The 11156-nt window shown below is 47.7% G+C and overlaps 1 protein-coding gene across 1 annotated transcript; it reads right to left on the bottom strand.

Moving 5' to 3' along the window:
* Window positions 1-2413: 2413 nt before the first annotated feature.
* On the bottom strand, window positions 2414-10401 carry SF3A3 (splicing factor 3a subunit 3). The gene is made up of 17 exons (XM_032228003.1): window positions 10193-10401; window positions 10063-10110; window positions 9940-9992; window positions 9744-9849; window positions 7719-7791; window positions 7497-7588; window positions 7064-7146; window positions 6642-6780; window positions 6376-6444; window positions 6173-6240; window positions 5693-5800; window positions 5462-5531; window positions 5219-5383; window positions 5014-5124; window positions 4297-4387; window positions 4065-4120; window positions 2414-2654 (listed from the first exon to the last, which is right to left on the bottom strand). Exons 1-17 carry the CDS (start codon window positions 10286-10288, stop codon window positions 2577-2579), a joined length of 1506 nt encoding a protein of 501 aa, XP_032083894.1. The 5' UTR covers window positions 10289-10401; the 3' UTR covers window positions 2414-2576.
* Between the last annotated feature and the right edge of the window lie 755 nt (window positions 10402-11156).

Below are 11156 nucleotides of genomic sequence, written 5' to 3'. Positions count from 1 at the left end.
ATGTGGCTTAGAATTGCATTTTTTGCAGTCCTACCACACTGCCGGATAAATTTGCAATCAATCCCAATTCTAAGATTTTTTTCCCCATTATTGTGGCCAGCATTCCCCTACTCTCCAGGTTTCTGCGCTCACCATTCTGGCCTCTTCGTGTATCATTTACATCATCCTGCATCCCCACAAGGCAACTGTTCTTTCAGAAGTTGGGATTGGAGGTGACATGCCACCTCAGAAAGTCACTAACCTGAAATCTATTCAGCAAACTGCATGGTCTAGGACAGAATTGGGCTCATTTCCAAGATGCCCGGCAGGCCCCAGTGACTTGTGGCTGCCAGGGAGACAGGAAAATGACAAGCCCGAAGGCCCAGGGCTGCAGGTTAATGACACGCGTTGTTGGCCCAGCAACGCATGTTTGGTTCAGCCTCAGAGGAAAGCGAGGGACACCCAGGTAGGCGTCAAAAACAGAAAGCTGCCCCTTGCTTTGTGTCTGCCAACACCCAGCTGGTTGGGCTGACTAAGCAGGTCCTTTTCCAGCTCCAAATCCATCCCCACTTCTCTGTCTCAGCCCTCTGGGAATGAACCAGGCTGAGACCTGCCCAGAAATCTCGGTCTTCCAGACCCTTCCCAAAGCCGCAGCTCAGATTTTGTGAAAACCTTGTCCTGAATTAGTTCTGGCTTGAGCCACCAACCTACAATGGCCCACAATGGAAGACACAGCAGCTTATTCTTTCACCTGCTTCTGTTCTCTTAGAGCTCCAGGCTACAAATGGCCCAGCAGCAGCTCAGAAGCCGTGTGAGTCAACTTTGGTTTGTCTGCAGACATGCACACTCAAAGAACAAGAAAAAGGATCAGTCTTTTGGCTAACTCATTCCTTCCCAAGCTGTGGCTTATGAGTCCTTGGGAATTTCTTCCTGCATCAAGCGTGTAGGTTCTGGCTTGCTATTGGCTCAGCTTCTGCCTCCCTGGCTTGGACATTCAATACTCCACCTCTTGATAACTGGCAGGCGCACAACCACCCCACTTTTCTGCAATCTGTTCCACCCCGGACCCTATGCCTGCTCTGCTCACTTACCTTGCTCGCTCATAGGGAGCCTTGGTGTCTGTCTGAATGTTTTCTGCCTGCAGCGCTGGCAGAAGAAATGTCCCCTTGAGAACCCTCATCTCCGCCCAGGTAGAGATGGAGCCAACCAGTCGAGAGCACTCCAAGGTGGGGAAGAAGAGGCACCTGGCTCGCTGGTGCTCTGGGCAACATGTTCCCTGCCCCTGGATCAACTGTGGCTCATCCAAGGTGAGAAGGTAAGCCTGCCTGGCAAATCTTTCTACGATGGTCCTCCCAGTTTGCCACCTGATTTATGTCAGTTGGACAGGAAACAGACAGAGGGACACCTTTTTGGCACTGCTGTTTCTCCAGTGTCTGAGAACTCCATTTGCTACAGGAAATTCTGCCAAACAAGGTTCCCTTCTTGATTCCAAGAGTGAAACCCTTCTCTTTCTGAAAGCCAAGAAAAGGCCTCCCAGTTTGCATCATGGCTTGGGCTGGCAATAGCTGCTTCCTGGCAATCTCACAGAACACGAATCCCAGTGAAGACTGTTTTTCAGAGACTAAGGTCCAGGTTAGACTTAGGAGCAAAGCAGTCTCTCTCTCTATAATCAACTGTTCTGCTCCAGATTGGCCTGGATCTCCTGAGGGATCTTCCCACATACAATGGAACCAATCCTTGCTTACAGCTGCTGCTCCCCACCTAGGGGCATCTGGATAACAGCCTCTGCTAGTCTGCTCAAACTTAGCCAGTGGCTTCTGGAAGAGAAGCAAGAGTTTGCCCCATTTCCCAGAAAACTCTTCACCTCTGTGGCTTGCTTTTGGTTAAGCTCTGTCTCAGCTTCCTGGGACAATTACAGCAACAAACCTGCCCCAATTAGACTTAATGATCCACTCTTTCTATTCCCAGAGGGCTCAGAGTAGCAGCTCAGGTGTCAACAAAGGAAAAACACTGCTTAGTGGCAGATTGGCACAGGCTTAACTGATGGTAGCAGGTACTGGGTAGCCCCCACCCCCCCAATTAATACACTGGAAGGGCAGCAGGTTCTTTTTATCCCCCTCCCCCCACGGCATCTGGCAAGAGAATCCTGCTTTTCTACCAAAGAGAATTTGGGAAAGGATCTACAGGGCAGCCTTTCATCAAAGCCTTGTTAGCTCTTCTCCAACAAGGTTTTCCCGTATGCCAATGCTTGCTTTTCTCTGCTCCCTTGAGCAAATGGCAACGAGAGACTGACTATTCAGAAATAATGGCTGCAAAGAGAAGTGAAGGAAACAGAAAAGCCAGAGATAGCACCTCAGCTGTGAACACAAGTATGCAACTCCTATGTTCTTACCTAATATAAAGGAACCTTCCTTTCATATCACCAGACCACATGTTCATTCCTTTAAAAGTAGTTTATTTCTATGTATCAGTTCCACATAAAGCAAAAGTCATACAGAATCCATTCTGTTGACTAGGAGTGCCTGCCCTCAAGGACTCGAGTCACCAAAAGGGATACAAGGGGATATGAGTGGTTTTGGGGGCGGGGGAATCTCTTTTTACAGCAGGCCTTGGCGTTTCAGGTCTTCATAGGTTTTCTTGTTGACCACATTCCCACTGGAGTCTTCATATTCCTCCTGGAATGATAAACGAAGCTGCCGGCAGTCAAATCCAACACAACACAACAGCATGTGTGACAGAACATGAGGATTTTGACCCATCTGAACTGAAAAGTTCCTGCACCAGGAACCCCTATTTTCTCTCTGGGCTGCAGGTATAATCTTGGAATACTCATGGATGACACCCCTGGGCCTGTCCATTTGTGACGAATACAGTTCCCCTTTTTTCCCTTTGGTTCAAGACTCGCTTGAGGGGAGTCTCTTCCTCACCTGCTGGCTGGCATTTTCAGTTTCTGTCCCACCACATTACTGCAGCCAACTCTGTTTCAAGAGGCAACTTGAAAACTTGAAGACGTTTCGCTTCTCATTCAAGAAGCTTCTTCAACTCTGGAGAAGTGAAATGTCTTCAAAGAAAAACCAGAAAGTCCAGTTGCCTCTTGAAAAAGCACTTTTGGGACACATCTATGCTTAACAACACAGGAATCGTCTCCCCAGTATTTTGATGTCTTTGATATTCCTCCTCTTCCTCGCCTCCCCCCCCCCGCCCCACTAATGGCCCTGTTGATGTTGAGGGGGTCGCAAGGTTTCTGTGCTGAATCTGGTGCCACTTCCAACCCCCTGAAGTCATGCAGGGAAATGCTGAAGGCCGTTCCATTACTAAACAGAATTGCTTCTTTTTTGTTCTTCTGGTCAATGTAAGAAAAATAATGGCAGACCCTTTTGGAGGAAATTGATTGTTACATGAATCACAGATGAATCTTTGATCAATGTTTTTAAAAAGGAAAACGGCAGAATCTGTAGGAGAATAGCCTTTCAACAATAGGAAGAAACTGATCAGATGTAATAGAGCTTTGAAACAAAACATGCACAACTTGGAAATAATTGGATAATTTGCCCATTCCCTGAATGAACTGTCTCAAGTCTGGAGTCACAATTGTATATGAAGACTGGCAAAACTATAAGTCACATATACAAAGTAAAGATGAGGATGTGCTTTCTGCTTTTAAAAAACACTATTTGTATTAGACAAGAAGGGGGGACAGCAGCGAGTGAAAGAAAATAAGAAAGACCGAGTTTTTTAACTGAGCCCCTCACTAGAGGAGTTAGACTAATTTTAATTTTTAAAAAAAAATCCTTTGAAATGATATAGTGCATTTATAACACAATATTAACAAGGATGATTTAAAATGAAATTGGCTATGCACAGTATACATGTGAGTGTATGAAAATGAAAAAATGGAAAATAAAAATATTAAAATAAAAATAAATAAATACATAAAAATAAAATGAAATTGGAAGAGTTACATAAAGTGATTTCCTACTGCAGCTCAACAGTTATTTATCTCAGTGGCCAGAGTCAACCCCCGAGTCTCCAATCTCCAATCTGCAGAACAAGGGGTAAGAAAAATGCCCTCTACCCCAACTTACTTCTGTATCTGGCTGCCACCTCTCCGAAGCCTTCTGTTGCTTCAGCTTGGCCCACACTGGAAAACAGAGGAAAGCCAAGTCCTGCTTTGATGCTGAGGGGGAGCTTTCAGAAGCTCCTATGAGATAATAACCCCACCCCCCCCAAGGCTTTTCCCTGATGCAAGCCCAACCATCTTGACTGCCCCCCCCCACTCAACACCCCCTGCCAAGGCCAGGCTTTGCACTCACTTACACGACACGGCATCTTCGATCTGTGTAACGTTTGCGAAGTGAGCTGTGTTGGGAATGCCCAAGCATCGCATCCCATGAGCGTGGCGCCATTCCTGTAGAGCACAAGGGATCATAAAAGCAAGGACTAGGCCTCCTAAAACAAGGACTGCTCTTGAGAAGGCAAGAATGGACTGGGGAAGTTAGGAATCCTGAAGTTTAAAGGAGACATTTTGGCCATAGAGTTCACCCCCCCGTTTCATCCAAATTAAAGGGTCCCAGATGTGTGCACGCATTCTTTGCCTCTTCCTGAAAGAATGCTGTGACATTGGGGTCTCGAGAGAGGCAGGACACAAAAGCAGCTCTCTCCCAGCCCCAGAGCAGTGCTGAGATTACTAGAAATAGCAATAGCACTTAGGCTTATATACTGCTCACGGTACTTTACAGCCATCCCTAAGCGGTTTACAGCCAGCATATCCCGCCCCAACAATCTGGGTCCTCATTTTACCTACCTCGGAAGGATGGAAGGTTGAGTCAACCTTGAGCCTAGTGAGATTCAAACTGCCAAATTGCGAGCAGCAGAATTAGCCTGCAGTACTGCATTGCACCACTACGCCTTGAAGTCGGAGAAAACTACCAAGATGCCAGACCAGCAAGGAACCTGCTCTGGAATCAGCCTGAAAAGCCCACCCACACCCACCCCAGCCTCAGGAATCCCTTCCCCCCCGCTGGCACTTCTTACTGCAAAATGTCGCTGGAAAGCTTTGGGTCCACGGTATGTATAATTCCCACAGATCTCACAGTTGTAGTTGATGTTCAACCCGTGGAGCTTGTAGAGCCAGTAGGGAATTGGCTGGAAGGGAAAGACCCACAGAGGTCACCAGAAGCCATGTTCAAGGCCAGTCCCAGATGAGACGGAGGCCCCTCTGTCCTGCCAGAAGCCTTACCTTACCATCCCAGCCCAGTGGCAGGTTCTTGGGGTTGTAGATGATTTCATTATCTTCATCCTCACTTTCGCTCTCACTGATCTGCTCTTCCTCTTCCTCCTCACGCTCTTCCCCAGTCCGCGCCTGCTTGCGCTGCACATTTTCATGCGTCAGCTGCCGTTGCTCCTGAGGGACAATGAAGCCTGTGAATACAGCAGCCCCTACCTGGGACCTGCATGCTCAGGGGAGGGGGGTGGCTCTTACCCCAAGGATCTCCACATACTCATAGATCTGGGCTTCTAGGAAGGCCACATCCTTATTCCGCTCTGTGTCCCTGTCAAGACAACAATGGTGCCCACAAGTAAGCAACCCCAGCTGGTGCCAAAGGGAGTTCTGCTTCTTCACCCCAGGACACAAGATCACCAAAGGAGGGGACCAATTCAAAAAGGGCCTGAGCAGGCAATGCAACCCCACCCCAACCTAGAGGAGACTCACCGCTTGCTCCCTTTTGTCTTTGGGTTTTTGGCAAAGAGAGCAGGATCAAGGGCTTCCAGGGACTTGCCCTTTGTGCTGAAAAGCCTCTGAGCACGTTCCTCCAACGTTCTGGGCAAGAAGGAGAGCAGGAATCCCTCAGGTCTGGCTCCAGGGTACGTTTTAGCATTGTAAATAAGAGCCAGGCGTGTAACTAGGGAATGGGGAACTAGAACATGCTGGAAGTTTCTTGTCACCCAAGGACATACAAACATGTTTTGGAGTAGGTCGCAGAGACAACTGCTTGATTCTTTTGTACAAGAGCTGTTTTGGCTTTCAAATCTGCTGAGATCAAATGCTTCAGCTTCTTCTCGCCAGAGGGTGCCATCCCCACCCAGGCAAGGCTCCGCATGTTCACCAGCAAAGCCAACATGCATGTGCCACTTCTCTGCATGTTCCCCAGGCTGCCAGGCCACCACAAACGCTAAAACTCTTTCCACTTACCCTCCACATTTCAGACCTAAGGCCAGCAGGGCAGATTTCAGCCGATCTAGACCAAGGGAAGCCAACTCCTATGGGGAAGTAACAAAAGCTGACTCCCACCTTGCAGGGCTGTGGATTCCCAGAGGCGCTAAAGGGGGTGGGGGTGGGTGTCACTCCTAACCTCCCACTCCCCGATCCAGAAGAGATTTGGAATGGCTACCAACCTCCCAAGAGGAGAAGGCAGAGAGGTCCAGGTGGGCCCCAGCATGTGTGAGGGCACTGCTAGTCTCTTTCTGTCAAGGGACAACAAAGGTTGTGCAGATCAGTGGCCTCCAGATGCGCTTAGCCCCAACTCTTCCAGTCATTTAGGTTGACTGACACAGAGGCACAGGCTGGGAGGAGGCGTCTCTTCCAGAAACATGAACAATTAACATGATTTACAACAGTTGTGCTTCACATTAAGCCTCACCCACCACAGAATGACACTCACCGGCCAACCAGGGAAAGTGCCAATCTCCCACTTTTTCTCAAAATCTCCCTGAATTTTGCCAAACAGCTCATTCTGGTCAAGCAGAGGCTTTACTCGGTCTGTATAATCCTGCAGATATTCCAACAGCATCTCCAAATACCTGTAAAAAACCAGACTGACTGTGGCAGGCGAGCCTGGCATTTTCCAACCCAGGTGGGCCTCTTACCCATCCGTCAACTGGCAGCAACTGAGAACTACCATACCATAAATGTATGTGCAAGCACAAAGTCAAACCACTTTAAACCTGTGCCTGCTACTGTAACCCAAGTGGGGAAATGAGAAATTCTGCTGTAAACCTCCTTTTGTTCACACAAAACTGTTAATTTGACCAGCTTTAATAGCCCAGAGGATGACACATTCCCCCTTTCACAGGAAAGCTTCACCTTCTGTACTCAGCATTCTTTCTATCCTTTGGAATGTCAAAGAGCTGGTCAAAAGTAGACAGGTAAGTGATGTAGTCCAGTTTCTGCAATAGCATGAAGAAAGAGAAGGGAGTTTGCCACAATTCTCTGAAACCCTAGGCCAAAGCAACTGTTCTCTGGAGGTTCCTACGGCTGCCCTTGCTGTGAGGCTGGGGGAGAGAAGAGCCTTGCACATGCTCATCCTTCTCTCTTTCAGCCCAACAAGAGACAACCTTCCTTTTATTCTTCTCCCTCCCTCATTTCCAGTCCAACATTTTGTATCACTTCAGTGGCGCTTCCCTTTTACATAGCTCTATTAAGCATAAATCTGAGGACATAATCCACAAGGATGAGAGCAAAACAAGGGAGCATCAGTTGTGCCCCCGCAGTCTGAAACACAGTATGGCAGCCTCACCTCAGATGACTTGAGATTGATGTACTTCAGGTAGCAATCGTGCAGGTCCAGATAGCGGCCATATCCTTCTTCATCAGTGAACTCCACAAGGTCTACGAGAAGCCAAGAATGAAAGACAGCCCAAACCATCCCGGAGGAGGAAGCAAGGATAGCCATCTTTAGCACATAATTTATTCATTTGAAAAAAGAAAGCGAAGCATGAATCCTGCCATACGGACTTACTCTGAGCCTCTTCGCTTGGGTTTTCCCGGGCCTTTAAGAGCTCCTCAAATTCTACTGACATGGGCACACAGATCTACAAAAATAATACATAGTTTTTGGTTTTGCTTCTGCTTCATGATCCCCCTCCCCAAAAACTGAAAGAAAGAAAAAAGTGCTGCATGCAGGAAGTCACTCAAGCATGTTTGAACACAATGAAACCCTTCTTATTCTTCCACACGAGCACAAAGGATATACTGCGAGGTAAGTTCACTGCCATGGCCAGAGGACCTTCTTGACTGAGGAAGCGGGAAGGAAAGGCAAGTGTTTCAAGTGAGCTTTACTGCCAGCAACAGAGGTTTGGTTTTGGTTTTTGCAACAATGGTACAAAGTTCACAAATGAAATGCTGCTCTGCAGAGATTAAATTTGTCTTCTTAAGGAGATGGACGATTAAAGTCATTACTACTTGGATGCAAATGCAAAAGTCTGGTTTAAAAAGTGGTAAGACACAAAACATAGATTTTAAGAAGTTCAATTTTAATAAAGAGAAATAAAAGCAAAATCTTTGGAAAGAAAACCTTAAAGAAAAAAGTGTTGTAGTTGACCAGAATTTCTTGTAGAGGAAATTAAGGACAGCAATTTTTCCAACAACATCAACAAAGGAAACGAGGAGACCCAGGAAGAAGTCAATATGGCTATAGATGCAGCTCACAAATGACCTTTCTGAAAATGGTAGAAAGGACCAAGAAATAAGGCCAGGAAGACAAAGGTAGAAATGAGCCAAGGTGAGTGGAAGAGGCAAAATCCACAAGGTAGTGAGGATGCCTTTGAATCACACATAACTCTTTATAACTGCCTGGACAAGCTCCTGCTGTTTTCTTGGCTAAATTTCAAATGGTTTGCCTTCACTTTCTTTTTCCTAGACTGAGGGAAAGGGAAAGGTAAGTGGCCAAGGTCACCCAGCCTGGTTTTGTGCTCAAACTGAGAAAAGCCTGGTGCCTTACTTTATACCAAACTGGCTCTCCCAGCAAAAAGAGCTCTTTCAAATATATCAACAGTAAGAAGACAAATGAGCTTTTGAATTTTGCTCATTCCAAATGAAGAAAGCAGAGGAATGCCTTTTGTCTGTATCCAAAGACCGAAGAGCTGCTAGGATCTTAAAATTATTTTTTGAAAAGAGCTGGGGAGGTGTTAGAGGACAAGAGAAAACCAAATATGGCACCCCACTTCCAGAAAGGAAAAAGAAGATTCTAGAAATTATCAACTAAGGTATTAATTGAAGACAGTATCAGCTTGGCTTTGTGAAGAAGATTGTATGAGATAAATCTTATTTCCTTTGAAAAGGGAACTGCATTAAAGTTAAACAATCAACCTCAAAATAAGCGTTTGACAACATTCCATTCGACCATCTCTTAGAGAGAATTCAAACTGCACAACAGTAAGAAGTCTGAATTCAGAGTCATCAGTAGCTCTACATTAAGTGGATGGGATCTCTCAAGGCCACAAGCATTCCACATTTTCTTTAAGATGCCGCCAACAAGTTTGATGGACTGCCTATCTAATCTGCAGGTCTGGCCAATATCTGGGATAATAGAATGAGAGTATAGCATAGGTTGCAAAGGGCTGGATGAGGTGACCTTTGTGGTCACTTCAAGTTCTTCAATTCTAAGAGCAAGAATTGTCCTCTCTCAACTCTTGGCAAAAAAGATACAGTTCTACTGAAGGGAAAGCTACCGCCAGTTATGCTCAACCTGTGACGGCTTATTTCTGGGCCCTGGATGAACCAGACTCTGACACCTGGCATCTAGCACCACCCTCTTTCTCAAGAATTGGGCTGGCCTGAAGGCCAGAACCTCTACAGAGGCAAACCTACAGACCATCTGCTTGGCAATGCCAGTGGTTCTGAGAGTCTCCTCCAAGTCAAAGAGACTAATTGATAAACCTCTACAGGAACTATCAAAACTGCCTTTCGGCACAGTGATTGTCAGAGAAGGTTAAGGGAAAGCCCGAGCAATGGGAGACTCTGCCCGGCCCGGGACCCCACTTACCTCGTTGGGATGCTTGCGATGGAACTCCTTGATCTGCTTCAGCCGGTTGTAGAACTCGGCGAACTCGTTGGGCCCAGAAATCGCGCCGAGCTCCTCCTTTCGCAATCTGGGGAGAGGGAGTCCAGCACGGAGGTCAGCGTGTCTTGCGGCCGCACTGCAGACCTCCCCACCCCGCGCTCATGTCCCCGGCACTTACCCGTCCTTGTCATCGTAGAGGTCGCGCAGGTTGCCGCTGACTTCCATGTATCGCTGCAAAAGAAGCCCGTCTCGTCAGCCACCCCCGAGGTCAGACGACCCCCCCCGCCCACCCGCCACTCACGTCCTGCATGGCCCGCGTGCGGTGGTCCGAGTTGATCTGATCCCGCAGCTGCTCGGGAGAGAGAAGGGTTAGGCCCGGGTTAGGCCCGGCTCCCGACGCCTCCCGACGCCCCCCCTCCCCCGGGCCCCACCGTGGACTTGCGAGTCAGCATCTCCTTGACCATCACGTCCATCAGCCGCTCGCGCTCCTCGTGGTAGCGGCGCTGCTGCTCCAGGATGGTCTCCATGGTGGTGATGGCAGCCTCGGACCCGGAAGCCGTCTCCCGCGCGCCCCGGTCCCCCCCTCGCCCGCGCAGGAAGGTTCCGCCCGGGAGGCCCGAGTCTAGTTAGTCCCACCGAGCTAGAACGTCCCCCCCCCTCCCCGCCCAGGAGGCGACGCTCTAGGCTTGCGGCGAACGCATAAAGAGGGAGGCAGCCGAGCGACGCGAAGGGGAGACTTTGTAGAAGTGGGACGGGGCCCGCGGGGTGGTCTTGGTTAAATCCAACTGCCTTTCCGGCGCCGGGGAAGCTCCTGTAGACGAGACGGAGCCCTCGAGCGTCTCGGCGTCTCACTTGCTACAATGTCGCACTTTATTTGGCTGGCCGGCTTGAGCCAGCGAGGCTTCCTTCGTGCTGCGGGCTGGGAAGGGGGGGATCATCACGTGTCTGATGGGACTAGACTGGGTTGTTTCTCCGTGCCCTATAATATATGAGGGTATAGGCATAAACATTTATTTATTTATATTTTTCTCATGTTTATATAGTGTATATTGAGGCCGGGGAGAGCCGAATGTAACGAAATTTTAATGTATGCCGATTAATGTGCATTTAAAGTGACAAAGTTATTCTAAGTTTTAATTTAGAATAGAATAGAGTAGAATATTCTTCAATATTTTGAGCCCACTTTATCAAACAGTCTTTAACTAATTCTGTATCCATCTGTATTAATACATTGTATAATCTCTTTATATGCATTAAGCTTTGATCTCTTATTTGTTTAAATAAATTATCCTCGAGTTGCATAAAACCAATTTTTTGATCTGTTTTCCACCTGGCCTGTAGTTGTCCATACTGGAACTATGTTTGAATTACCTTTTCCTCTTTTAATTCATCCAA

The sequence above is a fragment of the Thamnophis elegans genome, chromosome 12, assembly GCF_009769535.1.
Source record: "Thamnophis elegans isolate rThaEle1 chromosome 12, rThaEle1.pri, whole genome shotgun sequence".
NCBI lineage: Eukaryota > Metazoa > Chordata > Lepidosauria > Squamata > Colubridae > Thamnophis > Thamnophis elegans.
Note: the sequence above shows the minus strand (reverse complement) of the source record. Positions and strands in the feature narration are given on the sequence as shown.

Bases quoted from the DNA above. Each gene is read 5' to 3' on its own strand.
- SF3A3 (XM_032228003.1), bottom strand. From the start codon at position 10,288: ATGGAGACCATCCTGGAGCAGCAGCGCCGCTACCACGAGGAGCGCGAG. The intron at 9,993-10,062 runs GTGAGTGGCGGG...CTTCTTTTGCAG, and splicing joins GCACGCGGGCCATGCAGGAC to CGATACATGGAAGTCAGCGG. The intron at 2,655-4,064 runs GTAAGTTGGGGT...TTATCATTCCAG, and splicing joins GGTGGCAGCCAGATACAGAA to GAGGAATATGAAGACTCCAG.